Source organism: Lithobates pipiens, unplaced genomic scaffold, assembly GCF_037356315.1.
Source record: "Lithobates pipiens isolate NorthernLeopardFrog02 unplaced genomic scaffold, aLitPip1_a1.2 Scaffold_22, whole genome shotgun sequence".
Classification (NCBI taxonomy): domain Eukaryota; kingdom Metazoa; phylum Chordata; class Amphibia; order Anura; family Ranidae; genus Lithobates; species Lithobates pipiens.
The window spans coordinates 169,738,279-169,765,584 of NW_027507784.1; the positions used below are offsets into that span (position 1 = coordinate 169,738,279).

Sequence of the window (27,306 nt, forward strand, 5' to 3'; positions counted from 1 at the left end):
GCTGGACAACCTGTTGCTGAGGTTTTGTTCAGTCAGAGGAAGAGTGGTGGAGAAGGTGGCCGGCTAACCAATTTCTTTAAACAATTTTTCACTCCTCAGTGCCAAGGTCTGATCAGTTCAAACAACCATCGCCAGCGTCTGCATTACATGGTGCAGGAATATCTAGGGGCAAGAGCAGACTTAGAGACCTTTCCCCTGGGTTACTGGGTCTTGAGGATGGACCACTGGACAGAACTTGCTCTATATGCAATTGAGCTACTGCCCTGTCTTGCATCCAGCATTCTTTCTGAATGCACATTCAGTGCTTCTGGAGGGTTTGTAAGGGATCACAGAGTGCGCCTGTCCACAGACTCCGTTGATAGGCTCACATTCATAAAAATGAATCTTGGATCAGCAGCTATCAAGCACCTGATGCTGATGTAACTGATTACATTTTCTATGGATGTGGGATCCCTTGAAGACTACGTATGCTGACTATCCTATTACTCATCAATCTTGATGATGCTAGCTTCCAACAATATTGTTGGTTTAGGGCACCACCACCACCACCCATTTCTTCTGCCCCTGTTTAACAGGGGCATGTAATTAAAATTTTTGATATAATATTTCAATGCAGGGTCTGTTCCTGTGCCCAACAAGAGTAACTCTGTGGACTTACAGTGTTGTGGCACCACCACCAAAGGTCCAATTTTTGTTGTGGCACCCCCACCACCCAAGGCCCAATTTTTCTGCCCCTGTTTAACAGGGGCATGTAATCACAATTTTTGATATAATATTTCACAGCAGGGCCCGTTCCTGCGCCCAACAAGAGTAACTCTGTGGACTTACAGTGTTGTGGCACCACCACCAAAGGTCCAATTTTTCCACCCCTGTTTAACAGGGGCATGTAATTCCAAATCTTGGTATAATATTTCACAGCAGGGCCCGTTCCTGCGCCCAACAAAAGTAACTCTGAGGGCTTACAGTGTTCTGGTACCTCCACCACCATCACCACCAAAGGCCCAATTTTTCTGTCCCTGTTTAACAGGGGCATGTAATTGCATTTTTTTTATATAGTATTTCACAGCAGGGCCCGTTCCTGCACTCACCAAGAGTAACTGTGAGGGCTTACAGTGTTCTTCTGGTACCACCAACACCTAAGGCCCAATTTTCTGCAGAGTATATAGGGCAGGCCTATGTGGGTGCAGGGTTCCCCTTAATATCCATACTAGACCAAAAGGGACTGGTAATGGACTGGGGGGGGGGGATCCCGTGCCGTTTTTTCAATGATTTTCATCTATATTGCCGGGATCCGACAATACATTACAGCCGCGAGTAGTTTTAAATTACATTTTTTCCTTTAGAAATGTAATTTTGCTGTGGTATTGTTCTAAACACGGGAAATATGCGCTACTTTACGAGCATGCTAAGGACACCCCCCAGGCACGATATTTAATGGAATATTTCATTTTTAGTGTTTCACTTTAAGCATTATTAAAATCACTGCCCCTGAAAAACGGCTGTTTTTAAAACTTTTTTTTGGATTGTTAGATATCCCCTGGGGCAGAACCCGGGTCCCCAAACACTTTTTATGGCAATAACTTGCATATAAGCCTTTAAAATGAGCACTTTTGACTTTTAACTTTTGTATACCATAGACTAAAACAGTGTTTGCGTCTTCGAAATAATTTTTTGCCTGTTTGCATGTTCTACTGCGGAACCGAACCGGGGAGTGTTCGGCTCATCACTAGTGGTCACTTTGCTGTATCAGAGTAGGCAAACCTGTTTATTGCAATAGTTTTTAAAAGACTTTTTATGCAGCTCCTGTTAATTTAGTTAACCGTGTCCCTTCTGGTCTGGGATTCTATAGCTAGTTTTAGGTCAGGGCTCGACCTAGGCTAGAGCATAGGGTTGCCACCTGCCTGGGATTCTTTCAGACAGCCTGGGCTTTGCATCATGTGTGCAGGTTTCAGGCCACCTGAAATTATAATGTGAACATTATTCACATACTTGCCAACTGTCCTGCTAAATAAATACACCTCTGCTTAGGAAATACACTGCCACTCTGTAAACCAACCTTCTGCCTGTCTAGATTCTACCCATTCTGTCTTCCCGAGCACTCTCAATCAATGCCCTCCATCGCTGGCTGCAGCAAGATTACAGGGGTGGAGATGGAGCATCTCTACTGTTGGCTGCCACTGACAGGTGCTGGTGGAATGGGAGATTATTTGCCAAATTCAGAGATCCCGATGCAAAGAATGCATGTCCAGAGGTTCATTCTGAGGAATATGTGTGGAAAGGTAAATTGATGGGGAAGGAAGGACTTTTTTTTTTTTTTTTTCAAATTTTTTATTTAATACAAGAAGACCAGGGTACATGAATCAGTACATCCAAAAGTATAGAAAACAATACAACTGCAAAATAAACAAACGGCAACATTTCTATACCCATGTAGGCATAACGCCCTACGTTAAGGTCTCACCACTAGGGAATGCTAGAGGGTAGGGTCAGTTTGCCACTTATAATTCCCGCGGCCGACACCGTCTCCTCCAGGGAGGCGAACAGCCCGTCCAGGTGTGGTGGAGCAGCAATGTGTCTGACCATGCACACGTGGTCCCTCCTACTTTTTTATATTTTTTTATGTTTTAGGTAGTAGTCTCAACCTCTCCCTACGGCGTTCCTCCCAGGGATACTAAAAGACCGTGGGAGGTCCGCCGAGCGAGAGTGTAACCTAACAAAAGGGACAGGCCAGTAAAAGAGGAGGTGGGGGGGGGAGGGAGAAGGGGGGAAAGAGGGTAGGAAAGAAGGATTCTGTAACAATATCCCGAAAAGGTCATCATTCAGCATTCCTGAGAGCACGACCTTCAGTAGAAAACCTGAAGGCATTCCATGCCTGCCAAGTCTTAGAGTACGCTTCCTGTCGGTGTTGGCTGGTGAGGATCAGGTCCTCCAGCCTGCTGATGTCATCTACTTTATGTAGCCATTGAGCGACTGTCGGAGGATTAGAGGATTTCCAGTTGAGAGGTATGCACGCCTTAGCAGCATCCAATAGGTGTCTTATCACTGATTTGCCATATTTCCGGGCAGGAGTATCCGTCATATGAAAGAGAAAATAGGCAGGCGAAAACGGCACCTCCCTATCAGTGAATGTCTGGGTAGTGCGCCACACCTCCCTCCAGAAACCCTGCAATCGGGGGCAGGACCAGAATATATGCAGGAGGGTACCCTCCTCTGAGTGACATCTCCAACATCTGTCCGAGGTCGTCGGGAAAATCTTGTGTAGTAGTGCGGGGGTTCTATACCAGCGGGAGATAATTTTAAAGTTTGTTTCCTGTTGCCCAGTGCATAGTGAGGATTTGTGGGTGTAGTTGATTATTTGTCGCTTCTGATTGTCTGTGAAGGTAACCGCTAGGTCCTCTTCCCACTTGGCAAGATATGGGGGCTGGAAATCCCTTGGGGGTTCAATCAACATTTCATATGCCATAGACAATGTGTGGGCGAGGGTCCCGGTCTCTGTGCAGAGCTTCTCCAGGCAGGTAAGGGGCCTCTGTGAGTCAGTGGGTGGCGGCGGCATACTCTGGAGGAAATGGGATAGCTGGGAAGCCCGCAGGAAGTCAAGGCGGTATGGGCCCCCCGGGTCCGTCAAGTCCGCGAGCGTCGTCCATCTACCCCGTTGACTAAAATGAGACGCTAGGGAGAGACCCTGTCCATGAAGGTCCCGAAAACACTTGTCTCTGAGACCAGGGGTGAAACTCGGGTGACCGATCACAGGCCGCACCGGTGCGTCAGGTGTCGACAGGTCTGGGTCAGTTAAAAGGAGTGAGCAAATCTTTGCTGTATTGCCTATCAGGGGGTGACGTCTAAGCTCCATAGGTAAATCTCCATAACACCACGGGCTTCCCGTCAATGAGATGTCAAATTGTTCCTGTTCTAATTGCGCCCAAAGTTTAGTGTCTTTATGGCGGCACCAGTCCAGAAGTCTACTGAGGTGGGCAGCATAGTAATATTTCCGGATCTCTGGCAATGCCAAACCCCCCCGATTCTTAGGGTTGGAAAGCATGCTCCTGGATAGACGTGGATGCTTGCCCGCCCATAAAAAGCGGGTGAAAAGTGAGTGGACCTGCCCGAAAAAGGCCCTGGGAACATGGACCGGGAGGGCCTGGAATAGATAGAGAAATTTTGGCAGGATCGACATTTTAAGAATATTACAGCGGCCCAGCCAGGAGTGCATTCCGCCCACCCAATCATCCAAAAGCTTTCGTACGGTTTTCAGTAAGGGGGGAAAATTAAGTTTAAAAAGTTGCGAAACGGAAGGGGGAATAAAGGTGCCCAGGTACTTCAGGGCAGTATCCGACCATTTCAGCGTAAAGGAAGTCTTTAGCCGCTGCAAACGTGCAGGTGGTACCCCCACTCCCATAGCTTCGGATTTTGAAAAATTTATCTGCAGGTTAGAAAGTTGGCCGTAAACATGAAATTCCTGCAAAAGGGTCTTGAGAGAGGTCTCAGGGTCTGCTAAGGAGAACATAAGGTCGTCGGCATAAGCAGACACCTTATGCCTAGTCCCCCCGATCCCTATCCCCTTAATGGCCATGTTGTTACGGACATGACACAAAAAGGGCTCCAAGGTCAGTGCGAACAGCAAGGGGGACAGAGGGCAACCCTGTCGAGTGCCATTCGTAATAGGAAACACGTCAGAGAGCATCCCATTCACCCGTACCCTCGCCGTTGGTCCCGAATAGGCTGCTGAAATCCAGCGTATCATTTTGTCTCCAAGGCCTACATGTCCAAGGGTGGCAAACATAAAGGACCACTCAACCCGATCGAATGCCTTCTCGGCATCTGTGCCAAGAAACACACACGGGGTCCGGGTCTTGGAAGCTATATGGAGCAGGTTGAGGACCTTCGTGGTGTTGTCCCTTGCCTCTCTAGACGGGACAAAACCCACCTGATCTAGATGGATCAACTGAGGAAGGTATTGTTGCAGTCTCGTGCCCAAAACCTTAGTGAAAAGCTTCAGGTCTGAGTTCAGGAGGGAGATCGGGCGGTAGCTCCCACACTGGGTCAGGTCCTTACCTTCTTTGGGGATCACCGAGATATGCGCCCGCAAAGTAGTGTCGTGAAGTCTGTTCTCCCTCCCCAGCCCATTAAAGAGGTCTACTAAAGGGTCCCCCAGGGTCGGCAGTAGAATTTTGTAGTAGGCAAGAGTCAACCCGTCAGGGCCCGGCGCTTTACCCGGTTTCGTATTCTTCAAGGCCGTTTGGACTTCTGACAACGTAATGGGCTCCTCCAGAGCGGCACTTGCCTCCGGAGACAGGGATGTCATTTTGGACTCAGTGAGATACTGCGAGACAACGGAGGGCAACGGCGGCACACCGGACAGGTTGTACAGGGAACTGTAATAGTCCCTGAACGCCTGTGAGATCTGCAGGGGTAGCGACCGTTTTTGTCCCGACGGGGTCACAATCTCGGGAACGTAGGAAGCCAAACGCTGTGCTTTCAGGGTCTGTGCGAGGTAACGCCCACATTTATTACCCGACTCGTATACCGTCCGTCTACATCTCTGCAGTGCAGTCTTAGCTCTATATTGAAGTAGGTCGTTGATTTGTGAGCGGAGAATGTCCAATTCCACGCCGAGGGCCGACGACGGAGATGTTTTATGCGTCTGTTCTGTGGCATGGAGCTTTGCTAGTAGGGAGTCTAATTGTTCAGTCCTCTGTCTCTTCAGTCTGGCCCCGTGTTTTATAAGGACCCCCCTGATGACCGCCTTATGGGCTTCCCACACTACACCCATATCACTGCCAGGGGTATTGTTCGTGGCAAAATAGTGGCCTATTTCTTTGGTCACATCTGCCAGGACTACAGGATCCTGTAGCAAACTCTCGTTGAGGCGCCACTGCGCTGGAGGGTGGGTAAGGTTGTCTGACAGTGTATACCGCATGCTGATCGGGGCGTGGTCGGACCACGTAATCGACCCGATAGAGGTGTGGGACACCGCATGTAACTGCCCGTGAGGTATTAGAAAATAGTCCAGTCGTGAATAAGTCTGGTGTGGTCTGGAAAAGAATGTGAAGTCACGTTCCCCCGGATGGAAAAGTCGCCAGACGTCGATAAGTTGCGCCGAGTGTAGGGATAAGCCTATACGCTTGCGCATGTCTCTCGATGTAGTAGATGTACCGGACGATGTGTCCTCCAGAGGATCGAGGGGGATGTTCAAGTCACCTCCAACTATCAACTGACCTTCCGCATAGCTCTGAAGATGATCCAGACGCTTGCGAAGGAATGTATCCTGGCGGTCGTTTGGGGCATAAAGATTTGCTAGTGTGACCTTCCTACCCCCAATCAGTCCCTTTAAATATAGAAAGCGGCCCTCCTCATCTGTTCGAGAGCCGATCAGCGTCCATGGTACCCTGGCCGAGATTAAGATCGTCACCCCTCTCGACTTGGCTACCGCATATTGGGAGTGGTATGCAAAGGGATAATGACGGCTTTTAAGGAATGGTAGACTACCATCTCTAAAATGAGTTTCTTGGATAAAAACCACGTCCGCTTTAGCCCGACGCATATCGTGTATGAGAATCCTACGCTTTTCGGGTATATTGAGGCCCTTCGCGTTTACTGAAAGTATATGAATAGCCTCCATCGCTGCAAGCGAAAGAGCGGACAGCAATACAAAAGGTAGGGGCGGGGTAGAAGAGGATGGGAAGGGGAAGTAAAAGAAAAACAACAGAACAGGGGGGAGGGAAAGGGAACGGAAGGGAGTTAGAAAAAATTGGGGAGTCTCAGGAAATAAGGAAGGGTGTAGAAAAACTAAATAAGGGGGAGGGGGGCCGTCACAGTCCTAAACGGCCAAGTAAACAAACCTAAAGTAGCCTAAACGGCTGCAACGCTCACCAGAGCTACCTCTGGTAACCGAGCGAAAACCTAAGTGGGAGCTGGAGTGAACCGAGTTGTAAGGGTGAACTCCCGGTCCAGTATAACATCCCCTCCCCGGCAGCCAACAAACACATGTGAAAAAATAGATAATGACAGATATAATAATATAAACATATAAAAACCGGCATAACATTAAAAAGTTAAGAGCAAAGACATAAGGTAAGCAACTACATAGAACGTCCCATGCGGCAGTTAGTACGGCCAGGGGGGGGGCGGGGGACCTCCAAAACAGAGGGCCTTATAGCCCAAGAAAAATCTACTACGTGGGAGCGGAGGCCGCGGGGGATCCTCAGCACCCACCACCGAACATTAAGTCCAGCCGAGTGTGCCTCTCCTCCACGATCTCCCACTCTCCCAAAACCACCCCCCCCCCCCGGGTGCCCCCCACAATGCTGAGGCATAGGTCAATAAAAGAGAAGACCCCCTCCCCCCAACACCTCCCGGTAATGTGTCCTCCCAGGCGGGGAGAGGCCCCCGCAGGCTCCACAGCATACCCGAAGGCTCCCCCCCCCGCATAGGAGATTAAACAGGTCAAAACATAGCCCAGTGCTCCCCCCCACCAGCAACCAGCGCTGCGCAAACAGGCCATAAGTCCCCTACAGCAGAAGTCACATTTATCGCCCCCGCACTGGGGAGCCAAAAGTTCCTGTAAATGATGGATCAGCTGATCCGTGATGGTGGGTTGCTGTCCGGACCTCTCCACCAGCAAAACCTTTGTTCCTCCAGATAGCAGCTCAAAAAGTAAAGGGGGGGATAAAGGGTCACGTAGTAGCAAAGCGTTGCCCAGCTCAGTGCAGAACAAAACAGGTGTCAGTAGTGGCATCCGGGAGCAGACCATGGCAGACAGCCCGGGGCGGGTTGCACTGACCGTCCGGGAAGTGTCCCAATAGTCCGCGACAGCCGCCCATGTCGGAGTGGCCACCAAGGAGGAACCCCACGGGATCAACGGGGGGCCCGATTGGCAAGGGGGGAGGTGCGGGGGGGTGCCCATCAAAAAATAAAAACAAAACAAAAAACCGGGTGGTATAGAGGGCAAGGGGGTGCGTACAAAACACGTCAAAGTGTGCATATCACCCATGTCAGTGTGTCCGCCGCCATGGAGAAGTGGGGCTAGTAGCTGAAGTGGGTAGCCCAGGGCCTACTCACGTGGTGCTTCTCCCGAAGCCGATCGGTGTCTCCGACGTCCTCGTTGCTGGCGGGGGGGCTGGGGGCCCCGGTTAACCGATGCACCCGATCTGCCCACTTGCCGAGGGAGTAGCTGCAGCCAGTCCGGGAGCGGGATGGGCTCTGTCCCCAGAAACCGAAAAAGAGCCGGTAGGTCGGTGGCCGTCTGCAGGGTGAAGCTTCCAGTGTCTTTGCGGAACATGACGGACAGGGGGTACCCCCAGCGGTATGTGTAACCCAGCCGTTTGGCCAGGTCAAGGAGTGGTCGAAGAAGGGCCCTCCGCCGCAACGTAGAGCGGGACAGGTCCTGCAGAACACGGATGGTCGCCCCATTCACTTCCACATCACCAAGCTCCCAGGCACGTCTCAAGATGGCTTCCTTCTGCGCATAACGGTGTATTCTGCACACAATGTCCCTCGGTCTGTCCGGGTCCGTCGGTCGCGGGCCGAGAGCCCTATGCGCTCTGTCTAAGGGGACCACCACTTCTGGATCTCCGAGCACTGTGCGGATGATAGCGCCAACCACCGCGCTCACGTCCTCCGGACCTGCTGTCTCCGGGACCCCACGGAGCCGCAGGTTGTTGCGGCGGCTCCGGTCCTCCAAGTCCTCCACGTGCAGTTGGAGGGAGATGGCGGCATCTCTGTGCTGGTCCCGCGACTGTTCCAGCGCGGTGACCCTGGCTTCCAAGGATGTCAGAGATGACTCCCCCGCTGACACTCTTTCCGCAATCCCGGAGACCTCTCCGCGGACCTCCTGTATGTCCCGCCGGTGCGTCTCCTCCAGCCGCAAAATCAACGCCTCAACGGCGGACTGTGTTGGGAGGGCCTGGAGCATTTCTCTAATGTCCTGGTCCAGCATGGAGGGCCTGGAAGCCGCCGGGGCAGGCATCACCCCCGCTCCCCGCTCCGTCTCCTCCATACCCAACTCCGGAGGTGTCTCCTCTCCGGGCTGGAGCGAATCCAAGGGTGCCGAGCGTGGATGCTTCGGTGAGGCCTGCAAAGCCTTTCGTGGTGTTGCGACGGCCGCTCCCGGTGGGGATTCCTCGCCGCGCCCGAAGTAGCGGCGGAACGAACCGGCGGATTTGCTGTGGGGGGTCCCTCGAGTTGCTCCCCGTGTCCGGTGCTTCTTAGATGAGCTCATGCCGGTAAGAAGGGTTATCAGCGCCGGGGCATGAGGCCTTGGACCGGGAGCTCCAAGAAAAAGCTGCCTCACTCGGCCATTCCTTAGCCACGCCCCCGGAAGGAAGGACTTTTAAGCAGGGACTTAATGAACAGGTGTTAAGGTGGCAGGGAAGGTCTGGAGGTAAGGGGGTTAGAGGTGGCTGTGTCGGCTGGCAGGATAGTACTGGTGCTGTATGTCTGCATCCAGCTTCAGTTGTATGCATGTCACTGCCCTGTGGCCTCTGCACTCCTCTGCTGAACATATTACCCACCATCATACATTCTGAACCCCTCTGTTGAACATACTACCCATAGGGTTGCTATCTATCTTGGATTCACCCAGACAGTCCGGGTTTTGAATTATGTGTCCGGGTTTCAGTCTGCCTGAAACCTGAACACATTATTCAGACTGGACCATGGATATAGCTTTGGGGTCGCAGGGATCACAATGGCAGCATTGCCCATGTTTTAGGGGCCCCAAGTGGGCTCCCTGTCACACCTGGATAGGAGGGGGGACATTTACTAGAACTGTTCACCTGCATTTAATATCTACAGCAGCTGAATGTTGTCTTCTCCTCCTCTTCCTCCCACTTTCATTAAGCTGCAAAATACAAGGGAGCACTTCTAGTAAATGCCACCCCTCCTGTCTAGGTCCCTATTCTTTTTGCTGCCCTGGTTCTCCCCCTCCGACAGCTCCCCTGCTCTCCTCTGCCACCAGCTGCTGCAGGAGATGTTTCAGAATGGAGAGTGGGGGAGGGAGCCAGTAAATGTAATTTACTTGCCCCTTTCTGTTCTGAATGAACACAGTGAGTGGTCTGTATTCATAACTGAAGCATAGCAAACTGTGTTTTGCTATGCTTCAGTCTGTGAATGAACAGGAAGCTGCTCAGCACAGACTACTTCCTATTCATTCACTGTTTAGCGCAGCTGAGGCTGCAAAGGAAAGAAATTTGTCCTCAGTCCCTTTTTCTTAGAAAAGTGAGAAATTGTAAAAAAGAAAAAATAATATTGTAAAAAAGAATAAAATATAAAGTTGTCAAAAATCATAAAAAAAAAAAAAAAAAAACACTGACACTGTCCATAGCCCTACTGACACCAGCCTCTGCCCTGCTGACACCATACACCACCCTACTGACACAGTCCACTGCCCTACTGACACCATCTACTGCTTTACTTCACCATGCCCTTTAAACCCCCTCCCTCTGTTAACGCAGTTTGGCCACATCCACTGTTCACTGCAACTACTACTTTCCTTGAGGCAGTCAAAGGTGTCTTTAGTCTTTTACAATCCTGTAGTGTATAATACAAAAACATTTTTGCTGTGTACTGTAAATGCAGTGTGTGGGTGGAGCCTCGCACAGCTACACTCTCTTTGAAATGTGACAGTGAATGCGGGGAGTAAATTTCACAGGGGGGGGGGGAGGGAGAGGGGTCAGATGCTGAACATGTTACATGCTACACTCTGGCAGGCAGTTTCCATATAGAAGTGCACACCAGTTCCTGTCCAGGTAGCTGTACACAAGCATCTGTGACTTCTGGGTCACAAATGCTTGCAGCTCCCACATACTTATTGGCCCACGATGATTGGCTGCTTTACTGTTTAGTAAACATATGCAGGGGCAAGAAGGGCAGGTAAAGTTCATCTCTATAAATAAGTTCCAAAGCTTTGCCTGTGAAAACATCCTGCCATTTGGCTGTAACAATACAGTATTGAACAGTGGCGCCCATGCACCCCTATGTGCATGGGCGCTGCCCCCCCTTCCATGCATCCGGCCCCCTGATCTACATACAGAGTGCCACACTATGGATTTCAGTAGGAGGGACGTGGGTTTGAAGCAAGGCGATTAGAGTCAGAGGCTCTAATAGGCTTCAAAAAAGGGTGGGCTCTGGCGCAGAGCACTGCGCCCCGATCCCACCCAGTTGTGTGACAATAGCGAATATTTGCTATTTTCACCCGCCAATCAGGAAGCAGGTTGTGAGACCCATTTTCCAATTGGCCAAATTGACCAAAACATCAGGCGATCCTATTGGACACCTAGTGTCTAGGAGGAGGAGAGAGGAAACGCATGGCGGAGGAGAGGACACCGGAGTCGCTGCCCGCCACACACCACCTAGATGGGGTAAGTGCCGGACCGACCGACAGGCAGACAGAGAGCGTGGGGGAGTAGTGCCACAGCCAACCACCCGGGGGTGGGGGTGTTTGTTTTCTGCCCCCCCCCCCCCAAAACTAAAAAAACACTAGCTGCCACTGGTATTGAAGTGTCTTTGTACCTGCAGCAGTTTTTTTTAATGACAGAGTCTCTTTAAATTGTCCTATTTGTGCAAGTATACATATGTAAGATTTATGTTTATCTTTGTGTTTAGCCTTATTGTTGTGGACAAGAGTCAACAACATGGGGCAAAATTCTAAAACTTAAAGTGGTGTTGCACATTAAAAAAAAAAATAATCACCAAAATTCCTAAAAAAAAAAAAAAAAATATTTGGAAAAAAAAAAAATTGAACTCACCTCTAAATGCCTGTTGCTAGGGGGTCCCTCGTAGTCTGCCTCTTTCAGTGCCTGGGCTCTTGACGTCACTTCCCCGTGGCGCAGTAAGGGCTCAGCTCTGCCCCCTCCCTAGTGTCAGTCATCTGGGACACGTGACAGGTCCCAGATGACTGTGCGGCCAATCGGGGTGTGCGGTGCCGCTCGCGCATGCGCAGTGGGTGCCTGGCTGTGGAGCCACAGCCGGGTGCCCACAGTTAGAATGCCGGCGCCGCCGAGCGGAGGGGGGAACGAGCGTGACTTTGTTCCCCCGCATCGCTGGACCCTGGGACAGGTAAGTGTCCAATTATTAAAAGTCAGTAGCTGCAGTATTTGTAGCTGCTGACTTTTATTTTTTTATTTTTTTAGGGGAACTCCTCTTTAAGTAATCTTTTCAAGTGGCTCGATGTCAAAAAAAGAAAAGATAATTTGTGGAAAATTACAAAGTACCCTTCTTCTCTACACTACCTATGCTCCACAGGGGCACGAAAAACTGCTGGTTGTCCAATTGTTCCTGGTATCTGGGACAAATTGAACAATACATTTGACAGTTTGTAGATCAAAAATTAAAACCCCTTGTCTTTGTTTAAAATTTTTGTGGATTCGGCTGGATGGCATGACAGTTGATCCTAAGTGGTTTTTAATGGGAACTGATGTGGAGTCTTCATACACTGATTCCTCACTATGTATGGAAGAAAGACTTTGAGCCCTTGTACACACGGTCGGAGATTCCGACGACCAAATCCGTCTGAGTTATTCCGACGGATTAATTCCAGAAGAGGTCCGGAAGTGATGTTGCATACACACGGTTGGACTAAGTTGTCGGAAAATCCGATTGTGCATAACGTGATGATGTTATTTCGTTAGGACGGGACTACGTTCAGGCTAGTAGCCAATAGCTTTGGTCTAGGAATTTGATCTGAGCATGCGTGGCACCTTGTCCGTCGGAGTAGGCTACACATGATCGGAGTATGTCCGATCGGAGCATTTTGTCAGAAAATATTTCCGGCAAGTTGGAAAAGTTGGTCCGACGGATATTCCGACGGAAACAGTCCGATGCAAACCACACACAGTCGGATTATCCGACAAAATGCTCCAATAGGAAACATTCCGATGGATTCTCCGACCGTGTGTACAAGGGCTAAGATACATACAGTATCTACTGTATGAATGAAACGTATGCGACAATAATGTTCTGTGACTGAGCTAAGACCACATCAAAGCCTTCATTTTACATTTTTCTATTGGTGTATATGTAATTAACGTTGTATGTGACTGGCACCATATATTTGAATTTTGTTTGTTGGATATGTAAATTATTATTTTATAATAATTACTACTAATGATAATGAATTATTAAATAATTAACAACAAATGTTTTGGTGTCTAGGATATATAGGTGTGTTCACATGATTTAAAAGAAGCCTCGGAGCTCTGATAATATTTTGCCATAGGAGAAATGTCATAATACTATGGGTATATTGCTGCATAGACAACAGTTTGCGTTCAAGTTTAGCTTTTCTGGTCTCCTAAAATTGACAGTACACTCAAACTATACTGAAGTATTAAAAAAATCCTATTTCTTTTAATGCTACTGCCCTATACTATGAAGTAGCTTGCAAACTCCTAATAAAAGCATTTAAGCACTTGTAGTCATGATATATCATAAGAATCTGTTAACCTCAAAGGGAAGTATCCACATAAATCGTACAATTATTTAGAGCTATATAAGGAGATCTATATATAACTATATAAGGAGATATGCATTTATATAAATCAAGTTAGAGAAAATTAAATATAGCAAAGTTATAAATCCAAGAAAAACACATACCAACAATAAGGAGAGCATTCTGCAATGTAGCAAATACGAAATCTCCTTCACCCACTTCCGTGTAATGTGCTGCAGAGTTGTGGATTATGTAAGTGTGGATAGATAGAGCTTAACGTGAGTCATGTTCAGGTGAAAAAAACAAACAGTTCTGCATTAAAAAAAATAAAGGAAATACAATATATATGTACAATACAATACAATATGTACATTATGTACTGGGATTTTTCATGCCTTTGTAAATCATATTTAATGTAGTGAAGGCAGTTACTTGTAATTTTCCACAATCAAATCATCTTTTTCATTTTTTGACAATGGGCCATTCTCAAAAGCCTACTTAAGTTTTTGGTTTAGGATTCATGCCTGTGAATGAATCAAAAGTGATACTATAATAGTACATAGTGTAATTATAATGATTAAGAAATGAAACAACGAAGAATAAGTAAACACACACGGAATGTGAAAAATAGATTGCCCTTTACATTGGCCAGTGCAGAAATGCCCCCTTACAATAATGGCCATCGTGATCGTAGAACTACCCCCTTACATTGGTGGTTAGTAAATAAGTGCCCATTAAATTGGGGATCAGTGTAGTGCTCCTTTACATTGGTGATCAATGAGAGAATGGCCCTTTTAAACTGGTGGTCAGTGAAAAGAATGCCATGTTACATTCATAGTTATGGGGAAGAATGCCCCTTATACACTATATCAGTGTAGTGCCCCTTTAGATAGGTTGCAAGTTGGATAATGGTCCACTTACATTGTTGGTCTGTGGAAAATATGCATTGTTACATTGTTGGTCAGAGAGAAGAATGACTTGCTTCAGGCAACAAAAAACAGACAAGAGAAGCTTGATTAGTGCCTGCCATTGACTTAGTGTCAGGAACCTCAAGCCTGTCATGCTCATTTTCATGCACATACACAGAGACCGTGCTCATACTCGTGTGCGCATAGATGTGTAACTGGACTTGCAAGAATGAGATCACAAGCACACTAGCACGCACTCGCGCGCCACAGTGTACATATGAATGAACGGGCATGGCCACAGATCCTGGCACCTGGTGGCCTATTTAAACCTGAGGCCTGCCTAGTATCATTGCTGGATGGTCTTCATCTCTACCCTTTTCACTTGTGATGTGTGTTCCTGAAAGCCTGCTTGATCCTGTTGTTCTCCCTGCTCCATCTGACTCTTCTTTGGAATCCCCTTGCTTATGTCTGCTACTGATTCGTGTTACTGACCCCAGCCTGGACTTTTGACTAAGATTCTACTTGCTGATTTTGTACCACTCTGCCAGCAAGTTGTCAACGCCTGCCTGTCTCTGATTGTGATTCTGTATCTGCCTGGCTGTTACTGAACTTGGCTTGTGACCTTTTGCTGCCCTAGCAGTCCCTGTCTTTACCACCAAAAAAATTAAATTTATGTATTGTATTTAAAAGCTGCTGTCTAGTGAGTTAGGAGTTAATATGCTGTGGTGTGTCTGCTCTTTGGTCTGTGGAGCATTCCGTAGTAGGGGTATTTAAGCAGGTAAGGGTTGGGCCAGAGGAGAAGAATGATGTTGACCTGCGGTGGCCAGAGTGTATACCTGGTGATGTTCATGGGGTGCCCTGCTGTTTGAAATCCTTTCTTAGGTGGATGAGTCCAGCTCAATTCAGCATATGCTTTTCGCCTTGGCAGTGGTACTGGTGCCATCCTACGAGTTTGGCCAGCTCTGTGTGGAGGGAATAAAAAGAAAAAAGGGAAGCGCCACCTAAGTGCAGTATTAAAATAAGCTCATTTATTTGCAAAGAGTTAAAAACACTCACAATATTTGGAAAGGAAAAAACGGTCATCAGATGGTTACACAGTATTGGCCACCCCTCTCCATCCAGCAGGCATCACCAACCAGAGTCCCAACAGGTGTAGATGGTGTTGAATAGGCTAAAACGCCTAGTAGGAACTAGGAAGTCCACGCCAACCAGCGTGGAAAGCATGGGCGATGTGATGTCACTGGAAGAGAAGCAGGACTGGAAGGATGACAGGCTACGTGCTTGGAGCCTCTAGCTTGTTCTACAGGCCTCTAGAAGAGGCTCTGAGCGCGTAGTGGCCAATACTGTGTGAGCACTTGATGAGCGTTTTTCCATTCCACACCTTGTTAGTGTTTTTAACCCTTTACAAATAAATCAGCTTATTTTAATACTGCACTAATGCGGTACTTCCCTTTTTCTTTTTTTTTCCGCCTTGGCAGATGTTCTTACTTAGCATTGCTGCAGAGGTTGAAGGGGTTGGGAGTCAGCCTGTCAGTGCTCAGACCATACGTCACACGCTGCATCAAATTGGTCTGCATGGCTATCGTCCCAGAAGGAAGCCTCTTCTAAAGATGATGCACAAGAAAGCCCGCAAACACTTTGCTGAAGACAAGCTGACTGATTCTGCGTACACACGACCGGACTTTCTGTCAGAATAAACTCTGACGGTCTTTCCGACGGAGTTCCGCTGAAACAGACTTGCCTACACACGATCACACCAAAGTCCGTTCGTTTAGAACTTGATGACGTACGATGGAACTAAAAAAGGAAGTTCAATAGCCAGTAGCCAATAGCTGCCCTTGATCCATCGGAATAGCATACAGACGAACGGTTTTCCCAATAGGGATTGATTCCGTCTGAAAGATTTAAAACATGTTCTATTTTTTGGAAAAAAAAGTCTGATGAAGCGCACACACACGATCGGAATATCCAATTAAATAATTCTATTGGACCTTTTCTGCCGGAACGTCTGGTCGTGTGTACGCGGCATAAGGACACGGATTACTGGAACCATGTCCTGTAGTCTGATGAGACAAAGATAAACTTATTTGGTTCAGATGGTGTCAAGTCTGTGTGGTGGCAACCAGGTGAGGAGTACAAAGACAATTGTGTCTTGCCTACAGTCAAACATAGTGGTGGGAGTGTCATGGTCTGGGGCTGCATGAGTGCTGTCAGCACTGGGAAGCTACAGTTCATTGAGGGAACCATGAATGCCAACATGTACTGTGACATACTGAAGCAGCACATGATCCCTCCCTTCAGAGACTGGGCCACAGGGCAGTATTCCAACATGATAACGCTAAAGAAGCTGAGGATAAAGGTGATGGACTAAACCCTATTGAGCACCTGTGAGGCATCCTCAAATGGAAGGCGGAGGAGGGTAAGGTCTCTAACATCCACCAGCTCCGTGATATCGTCATGGATGAGGACTCCAGTGGCAACCTGTGAAGCTCTGGTGAACTCCATGAGGGTTAAGGCAGTGCTGGAAAACAATGGTGGCTATACAAAATATTGACACTTTGGGCTCAATTTGGACATTTTCACTTAGGGGTGTACTCACTTTTGTTGCCAGTGGTTTAGACATTAATAGCTGTGTGTTGAGTTATTTTGAGGGGACAGCAAAGCTACACTGTTATACAAGCTGCACACTGCTGCTCACTACTTTACATTGTAGCAAAGTGTCATTTGTTCAGTTTTGTCACATGAAAAGATATAATAAAATGTTTACAAAACTGTGAGGGGTGTACTCACTTTTGTGAGATACCGTATGTGTGCATTGTATACAGTAGGTGCAGATTCGGTTTAATCCACCTTTAAGACTCCCGCTTTCCATGAGGTGCACTCCACTGCACCAAAAGAAGCGCCAATATTATTTTTTTTAAAAACACCCTGTGCTGCACTGCATTGATGTGAATCAGCATCAAAGAGGATAATGTCAATTTCATTGTTGTGAATTGTCAGTGTGACAGCAAACGCGAGAGAACATGCTCTATTGTGTACAGGGGCTGTAGTTATTCAGCCCTGTTTCTCCTGTTTCGTGCCTGTGTGAGCTTATCTTATTTTAGTGTGCCCTGCTCTATTTTGGTCTGCGATATCCTCTTCAGGCATGGGGGAAGAAGGTTTAAAACGCAGGAAGTAATGGGAGGATCATATAACCCAGGTCCAGCGTCCATTAACAGTGCAAACGCGCTGAAGAAGATTCTTCTTACCTCAAACCTGTGCTATACAGATCACCAGGCATGTGCAGTATTTGAGCCATTGTCTGACAGGCTGCCTGAAACACTGGAGGGTGTGCTGGCACTGTTCCAGATAACTGGGGTCAAAGGAGCAACAACAGAGGGAGCATGGCTGCAGACAGCTTAGAGAGGAGGACACAGAGCTCAGATAATCCCTCACCTCTAATCCAAAGAGTGGTGAGCCAGGGTGAAAATGTGAACTCTGCAGATAAGATATCAGTACATTAGAGCAGCCACCCCATCCACAAAAGAGGTGACAGCATTTCTTGAAGGACTAGATAACCCTCTAAAGCCCCATACATACGACTGGATTTTCGGTAGGGAATTGTGTGATGACTGCCTAAAATCTGACCGTTAGTACGCTCCTTCAGACAATTGTTGTCCAATTTTCGACCAACAAATGTTGGTTTTGGCGGACAACGGTCTGTTGTCAGATTTTCGTATCGTGTGTACACAATTCCCTGACACAAAAGTCCACAGTAAAACATGCATGCTCGGAATCCATGCTCACCAAACATGACATTAGCAGAAGGTGCCCAAAGGGTGCAATCAAGAGCTAAAATTTCACGCAGTACGTCATTACTTTCATGTTTGTTGGCCGACAATTGTGTGCAGTTAGTATGCAAGACAAAATCCAGGCATACGCCCTTCGGACAAAAGTCTGGCGCTTTGTCTGGCAAAAATCCGATCAAGTGTATGAGGCTTAACAGTAATTTTTAAGTCAGAGGTTAACTCAATTAAAGCGGTATTAAATCTTAAATATAAAAACAAAAAGCTTCTGGGCCCCCTGCAATGTAATGGCAGAAATAAATACCTGTAAAATTGATCCCTCCAGTGGTGCGTTGTTACTGCTGATAGGGCTTCCATCTTCTCCTCATCTTCCTTCCGGGTTTGCAGGCTCTGGTCGTTTGAATGGGAAATGTGGGAAAACCAAAATCGAACCATCAGAGCTCCCTTATCAGATTCCTTTTCCTATAGTAGGAGGACCATGAAAATACAATATAAAAGTCACCAAAATAAATTTACAAATAAGAGGGCTTCTGAAAGCCTCAAATTATGCGGTCTTCGTAAACCTCATCAAGGCCAAGGCTTTTTTTTCCAGCTGGAACATGGCAGAACGGATTTCCACCATTTTTGGCGCTAGCCCCTTGCTTGTTGTCCACTACTGTCACTTGCAAACACAGGAACCCGGCTTCTATATGGGCAAGTTACAGCAATCCTGTCACACACACACACCCCATGGGGGGGTGGGGTGCATAACGCAGGGCCTCATACACACAAGGCGTTAAAAAAAATGAGCTGCAGAACCAGTACTGATGCCAGTAAAAAGCAGCTGTAAAATGCGCTTTTAGAATTGTTTTGCATTGGCGTTAATGTGTGTTAGCTGTGTTAGCGTTTAGCAGCATTTCTCTGCTCTCTTCTATTTTCCCCTCCCAAATCCAATTACTACACCTTAAACACTTCAGCCCCGGCAGAATTTACCCCCTTCATTACCAGAGCACTTTTTGCGATTCGGCACTGCATCGATTTACCTGACAATTGTGCGTTCGTGCAACGTTGTACCTCCAAAAAAAAATATGTATGTCCTTTTTCCCACAAATAGAGCTTTCTTTTGGTGGTATCTGAAAAAAGCGTCAATTTAAAAAAAAAAAATGCATTATTTTTTACTTTTTACTATAATAAATATTCCCCAAAAATATATATAAAAAAATATTTTTTTCCTCAGTTTAGGCCGATATGTATTCTTCTACATATTTTTGGTAAAAAAAAAATCACAATAAGCATATATTGATTGGTTTGCTCAAAAGTTATAGCGTCTACAAAATAGGGGATAGATTTATAGTATTTTTATTATTATTATTTTTTTACTAGTAATGGCGGCGATCTACGATTTTTTATCATGACTGCGACATTATGGTAGACTCATCTGACAATTTTGACACATTTTGAAACCATTGGCATTAATACAGCGATCAGTGCGATTAAAAATGCATTGATTACTGTAAAAATGTCACTGGCAGTGAAGGGGTTAACACTAGGGGGCGGTGAAGGGGTTAACTGTATTCCCTGGGAGGTGATTCTAACTGAAGGGGGAGGGGCTAACTACAGGAAGTGACAGATCGTGGTTCCTAGCTAATAGGAACCCACAATCTGTCACGCCTGTCAGAACAGGGAAGTGTGTATTTACACACACTCGTCCCTGTTCGTTGTTTCCTGGTCATCGCGACCGTCGGCCTCGTGCATCGGCATCCCCCTGCTATCCGGACCACGCGAGATCACGCACAGTAACGTGATTTCACGCAGGGGAGCCAGCCTGGCGGCTGGTCCAGAATCGGTTAAATACGCTTGATGCAGCTTAACGATGTATGCAGTGTTAAAACGTGTTTAGCCGTGTCATATGTTTTTACAGCTGTAGCGCTGCTGCTGCTCCAGAAGACGCTGGTCCATGTTTTTTTTTTTGTAGCTGGAAAATGCCTACGCCACTTACAACTCCTACGCCACTTACAACTCCTAAAACCCTATGTGTGCATGGACACGTAGAATAACTTAGAGAGGTGGTTTTAAGCTGGAAAAAAAAAACCCTGACGCTCTTAAAAGCAGCAGGAAAAATGCCCTTTGTGCATGAGACCTAAAAGTGCGCACCTGCAACCTGCACACTCCTACTGTCAGTTGTAGCTGCCCTTCTGCAGCAACCCCTCTCTCCTCCCTCTGGTACTCTCTAGGTGGTGGAGAGAGGATTCTCTCCACTCAAACAGGCAGCAGAAATGCGTGGTATGCATAAATCCTCTGATCTGTTGGACTGACTGAACAGGGGGTTCAAAAACATACAAGGCTGAGTGAAATTCGCTATTTACGTCATTGGATTTACATTTCCTTTACGTCATTGGAAATTGTAGGTGTGCCTGGCTGGGTAGCTGTCCCACTGCGTCTATTGTGAACTATTGCTGCATTACTTCAATACAAGTTTTATATTGCCCCCGACCTCCGCACCACGCTGCACCCCACCTACAAGGTGATTTCTCTCCTTCTTCCTCCCAGACTTTGCTGCAGACTATTTTCCCCTCTGATGTCACATTCACACTCCATTCGTCATGTGGTCCAAAGTTCAAAGAGTTATATTGCTGGCAAAATGGTATGTATCAAAGGGCACGGTTTCTGGCATACAGCAATTAAAGACACCAAGGGTTTGTAAGAACTTCTTTATTCCAAAGTTTACAGTAGAACACGTTTCCCAAGATCATAATATAACATTTTTAGCTTCCAAAGTGTCATTAGAAATATGGTAAAAAAAACAAAAACACTGCCTATACGGTATAGAATAGATGCTTTATTCATTCAACATGTTTCTTGGAGCAAATTCCACCTTTTGAGGCTCGTTTTCACCGTTTCAGGTCCGATTTTGGCCTGAATTCGGACCTGAAACAGACCAAAAAAGGCAAACATTTTTCCTGCAAAATGCACCGGACCTGCTGCAGAGTTATGTGAACCGGCTCCATAGAGAGCTGGTCACATTCTCCTGCTATGTGAATTGGATGTGAAACCACATCTAATTCGCATAGGTGTGAACCCAGCCTCAAGGTTTAACTCTTTTCCCTTTAACTCTTTCACTGCCAGAGCAGTTTTTGCATTTTTTTAAATGTTAAAAAAATACATTTTAAAACCCCAACATTATATTTTTTTCTGAAAGCAGACACCCTACAGAATAAATTAGTAGTAGTTCCAATTGCTTATGCCACACGATATTAGCACAGCAGTTTACGAAACCTTTCAGTAAAACATAATTATTCATTCAATTGTTCATTTTTAGGGCACGTAAACACAATATATTACCCATTTTATGGTTTAAAAAAAAAGATGAGGTTGTGCTGAGTATATAGATACCCAACATGTTAAACCTTGCATTTACATTCATACGTAGATCTATGAGATAGACAATAAGGAAGTGATCCAGGAATTATTATTATCATTAAACAGGATTTATATAGCGCCAGCAGTTTGTGTAGCACTTTACAACATCGGGGAAGACAGTACAATTACAATACAATTCAATACATGAAGGATCAGAGGGCCCTGCTCGTTAGAGCTTACAATCTAGAACGGAGGTTCAAGTGGAACAAAGGGTAGTAGCTGTGGGGGATGATCCGATGGACAAAATTAAAATACAGTTGTTAGGTGTGGGTAGGATAGGCTTCTCTGAAGAGGAGGGTTTTCAGAGATCATCTAAAAGCTAATAGAGGAGGAGATAGACGGACCGAGATTGGGGTAAGGAGTTCCATAGGCTTGGAGAGGCTCTGTAAAAGTCAGAGAGGTGAGCATGGGAGGAGGTGATGAGTGAGCTAGAGAGCAGGAGGTCTTGAGAAGAACAAAGAGAAAGATTAGGTTGGTATTTTGAGACTAGGTCAGTGATGTAGCTGGGGGCAGAGTTGTGGATTGCTTTGTAGGTAGTTGTTAGTATTTTGAATTTAATTTGTTGTGTGAGTGGAAGCCAGTGGAGAGATTGAGAGAGAGGAGTAGCAGAGCAGTTGATAAGGTGGATGAGTCTGGCGGCAGCATTCATGATGGACTGAATGGTGAATGCATTCATGATGGACTGAAGGGGGGACAGAGTATGCAGAGGTAGGCCAATGAGGAGGGAGTTTCAGTAGTCAAGGCGAGAGATAACCAGGGAGTGAATTAAGAGCTTTGTTGTGCCATTGGTTAGAAAGGGGCGTATTTTGGAGATGTTCCGGAGGTTGAGGTGGCAAGATTTGGACAGTGAGTGGACGTGGGGCTTAAAGGAGAGTTCCGAGTCCAGGACTACTCCTTGGACCTTGGCATGTGGGGATGGGCTGATAGTTGTGCCATCAATTTTGACAGAGAGATCAGGGGAATTGGCATGTGGGGGAGGAAAAATGATAAGTTCTGTTTTGGATAGATTAAGTTTGAGGAAGTGGTGCGACATCCAGACTGATATATCTGATAGTAAAATAGTGATGCGTGAGGAGACCGAAGGAGTGAGTTGAGGGGTAGAGAAATAGATTTGAGTGTCGTCAGCGTAGAGATGGTATTGGAAGCCGTGGGAGGCCATCAACTGACCCAGGGAGGAGGTGTAGATTGAAAATAGGAGAGGTTCAAGAACAGAACCTTGGGGGACCCCAACAGAGAAAGAAAGAGGAGAGGAGGAAGTAGAATTGTAGGTAACGCTAAAGGTGCAGTTAAATAAGTAGGTAGAGAACCAGCGAAGAGTCCAGTCACGGAGACCAACGGCATAGAGTTTTTTTGAGGAAGAGGGGGTGGTAAACCATATCATAGGCAGCACGGGGACGGGGCCTGATTCTGTGTGAAGTGAGGGGGGCCAGTGTGTACAGTGAGGCTAGAAGTGAAGTGTTGTATACAGAAGTGGCTAGGTTGGTGCAGGACAGAGGTGCAATTTTGTCATAGAGGTGGTCAGTCTCAGAGTAGAGAAGAGAAGGGTTGAGATGGCGAATGTTTCTACGGGTAACCTTTCGGTGTATGGAGGGTGAGGAGGTGGAGGTGAGGGAGAGAGTGAAGTTAATAAGTTAGTGATTAGAGAGACAGTAAGGATAGTTGGAGAGGTTGCATGGAGTGCATAGGTGGGAAAAGACGTGGTCAAAGGTATTGCCTTCAGAGTGAGTAGGAGCATGTATCCAATGCTTCAGGTCAAAGGAGGAGGGTAGACTGAGAAGTTTGGAAGTTGCAGGAATGTTAGTACTAGTAGGGATGTTGAAGTCCCCAAGAATGATTGTGCGGATTTCAGAAGAGAGAAAGTAGGGTAGCCAGGCAGAGAAGTCATCAAGAAAGGATGATACTGGACCAGGGGGCCGGTAGATCACAGCTATCCTTATAGAAACTGGGGAGAAGAGATGAATGCAGTGCACCTCAAATGAGAAGAGTGACAGAGAGAGAGGTGGGTGAAGTACTTGAAAGGTGCTATGTGGGTCTAAAAGGATTCCAACACCCCCTCCTTTGCATCCACTGGGTCTGGGGGAGTGAGTGCAAAGAAGACCACCGTGGGATAGAGCATCAGAAGATGCAGTGTCAGGTTTCGTGAAGCCAGGTTTCGGTAATGTAGAGTAGATTAAATGAGGAATTCTCCAAAGATGTAATTTACGAGGTGCTGGAAAGTGGCTGGGGCCTGTATAGTCTGAAAGGCATTACAAGGTATTCAAGATGTCCAAAACTGGTTCAGAAAGCCGTTTTCCACTCATCTCCCTCTCTAATTCGGACTAAGTTGTAGGCACCCCGGAGATCTAGTTTAGTGAAGACTTGAGCCACTTAAAATTTTTGAAAGAGTTCAGGTATGAGAGAGAGCAGGTAGCGTTTTTTAATGGTAATCTTGTAATCTACACAGGGTCTGAGAGTATGGTCCTTCTTTTCAACAAAGAAGATTCCTGCTCCTGCAAGGAAAGAGGATGGATAAATCCCCTTTCCAGATTTTCATCTATGTAAAGTCGTAAAGCCTCCAACTCTTTTTCAGATAATGGAAAAATCCGACCTGGAACTGGAAGCAGTTCTACAGGGCAATCATAGATTTGATGGGATAGCAACACATCAGCTTTCTTCCTATCGAACACATCCAGGAAATCATGATAGCTGGTAGGTACATACTGACTTCTATCTGAAACTGGCTGCACAGTCAGGCAACTGGGAGAGTCTATGGGTTCAGGAACGAAACAGTGTTGCCGGCAGTAGACTGAAGAGAACATGATCTCCCCTTTAGACCAGTCATTCTTGGGATTATGGGCCCGCAACCAGGGAATACCCAGTATCACCGGAAACATGGGGGAGTAGAGGACATCAAAACACATGAACTCTTGTGGGTGGGACAGTGGTGGGTTCAGAGACAGCGGAAGCTTGAGCAGAGGCTGCATGTGCTGGGTTCTGGTCGGCAGGAGATGATGTAGAGGGTATGCTCTACAGACGACCTTCCAGTTGAAAATAACCTTCTTGTAGGTTCTTTATGGCTTGTGTGAGGGTTGCGACTTGTTGGCACAAAGCCTCCAGCGGAGACGCACCTCTGTCGGCTTCAGACATCTTATGGTTGACTGGTACTCACATGTACCTGGTCCTGAAGCTGAAATGCTGAGAGGGCTCTCCTTTGTGGCTGAGTGCTTGGTGCCCCTGAAGGGGGGTAACAGGGGACACAGCAGCCATTTAAACCGTGGGCAGCTGAAGCTGCTGCCTGTTCACTTCCTGGATTTACACAGACACACAGAGACATACCTCCAGCTCTGCAGCTTTCATTTGCCCTCTGATGATGCACCCACCCCTCCCTTCCTGGCAAACTCTCACAAGAGTAAGAAAAAGAGCTGTGCATGATGTCATAAGGCCTAGGCTAATAACCAAACAAGAAACACTTTACTGGCAAAAAAAATAAAACTTTTACTATCCAAAGTTAAAACAACAAGGGCAGAAGATTTAATAGATGGAAAGTTGAAAAATGACTGAAGGTCCGCTTTAAAGTGGTCCAGTGCATAGGTGAGCCTTGCATGAAATGTGTTCCTTCATTCAATGGCAAAGTGTTCATGCATGCCACATGCCACATGCTATGTAGTTTCTATAGGAATCACTGTCATCTAGATTTGCAGATATATAGTAACTGTTTCATTTCAACACTTTTAGAGTTTAAAGCCGAATTAAACTGTGGTGGGGGTAAGGCTGGCCATCATACAATTTTCTTGTAAACTTTCCTTTAGATTTACCATAACCATATAATATGAGGTCAAACCTAAACACTTTCGATTTGTATTCAATCAGACAGACCCTTGTACTACATAGTTGAAGGTAAAGCCAAAGGAAACTGAACAATATATTCAGCATAAAGGTAGTATTGGAAACCATTTGAAGTTATCAACTGTCAAATGGAGGAGGTGTAGATAAAATAGAAGATAGATAGATAGAAGGGTTCAAGGACAGAGCCTTGGGGGTCCACTATGGAAAGAGGAAGTGGAGAGGAGAAAATATAGTTGTGGTGACACTGAGGCTGGATTCACATCTATGCATTTTTAGTGCTTTTTGCATTTTGCAGATTTGCACTATAGAACACGTTCCATAGAAAACCATTTTAAATGGACTGTAGTGCAAATCTGCAAAATGCAAAAAGCACCAAAAGCACCAAAAATGCATAGGTGTGAATCCAGCCTGAAGGAGTAAGTAACAGGAGAAGGGAAAAGTAGAGCCTTGGAGGCCAAGTAAATGGAGTCTTTTAGCGGATAGCTAACTGCGTCAAAGGTAGCAAAAAGGTCTAAGGCCTGATTCACACCTATGCATTTTTAATGCTTTTTGCATTTTGCAGATTTGTACTACAGAACGTGTTCCATAGGAAACCATGTTAAATGGACTGTAGTGCAAATCTGAAAAATGCAAAAAGCACTAAAAATGCATAGAATAATATCTAAGGCACGATTTACATCTATGCATGTTGCTTTTGAGCGTTTTTGCAGTGCTTTTTGCGGTGCTTGACGCGTTTTGGACACGCGTTTTTACCGCGATTTTGTCGCGTTTTTCTTTCTTTTTTTTTACACTGTAGTTGCTTAGCAACCAGATATATACAGTGAAATTTTTTTTAAAAAAAATGCAAATCGTGGCAAAAACGCCGTACTTGAATTTTTGATGCAGGTCCATTGACTTCTATTACATGCAAAACACTGCATTTTGCATGAAAAAAAGTCCCCAACCCTTTCCAAAAACGCAGAGGCACAAAAATGCATTGATGTGAACATGTTCCATAGGAACCCATGTTAAAAAATTTCCTTGCATTTCTGAAAAATGTAAAATGCATCAAAAAACGCGTTAGTGTGAATCAAGCCTAAGGGCTCATTCACACCATATGTGCATTAAAACTGATGGGAACTGATGGGAAACCCACGCAGATTTCACTTGCGGAGACATCAGTTTCACATCATTTTACCATTTAGCATTTTTTATCAGTTTTGTGCGTGTTTCAGTGAGTTTTTATGCACATTGACATCAGTTTTCATGCGCGTCACTTATGTGCCCTGTTCACACCAATGTTGATGTCATATCATTTTTTTCCTGTGCAGAAAACTGCATACACGTTGCAGATTCCTGCACAGAAAAAATCCATACGTGATACCAGTGTTTTTATGTGAACAGGGCACATAGGGAACAATTGTTTTTTGTGTGCCCTTGCAGAACGTGGGCAGAAAAACTGATAGCTCTGCACCATGGTGTGAACGAGGCCTAAAAGTACTCAGTAGAGGCCATTGGATTTAGCAGATAGTAAGCTGTTCTACCAAAAGACCCTACCTGCTGGCAAAATTTGCTTTTTTAAGGTGTACTTATATTTTAAGATATATTCAGAGGATTGTATTGATGTGTCTCTTGTTCATCTCCAGCTGCTTCCAAGGAAAAGTTAAAAACAGAGATCTGATTTGGAAGTCATTGGCTTTGTATATTTTCTGGAGGAGGTAAAATCAGTTGTTTGCGAAGCTCTGATGTGTATGATGGCATTTGTTTTACATGTTGTATCGTTCCTTTATCTTTAACTTTGTAAAGTTCATCCCCGATGTCCTTCTGTAAAATGGTCAGGATGTTTTTCAAATCTTCTTGGCTAAGAAATAAAAACAAAATTGTAGCAAAAAGTGTAAGTTAATCATTTTTTTTCTATTTTTATATTAACCTGTTAAAATTAACATTAACATAGGGAATACTGTAAATACTTGGATCCTGTGGA

General features: G+C 46.1%; 2 protein-coding genes across 3 annotated transcripts in view; both read right to left on the minus strand.

The window, feature by feature from the left end:
* LOC143924347 (caspase-8-like) overlaps window positions 1-13,728 on the minus strand; it is a 105,092-nt gene extending 91,364 nt beyond the window's left edge. Inside the window, exon 1 of one of the 2 annotated variants that reach the window (XM_077448621.1) lies at window positions 13,591-13,728. The gene's annotated coding sequence lies outside the window, so the exon portion shown is untranslated. The remainder of the gene's footprint in view (window positions 1-13,590) is intronic. The other variant, XM_077448623.1, reaches the window with a different exon arrangement.
* Window positions 13,729-20,795: 7,067 nt separating this feature from the next.
* Window positions 20,796-27,306, minus strand: part of LOC143924351 (caspase-3-like) — a 123,506-nt gene continuing 116,995 nt past the window's right edge. The window contains exon 9 of the mRNA XM_077448625.1: window positions 20,796-27,183. Within this exon, the coding sequence (XP_077304751.1) occupies window positions 27,012-27,183 (172 nt within the window). The 3' untranslated portion in view covers window positions 20,796-27,011. The remainder of the gene's footprint in view (window positions 27,184-27,306) is intronic.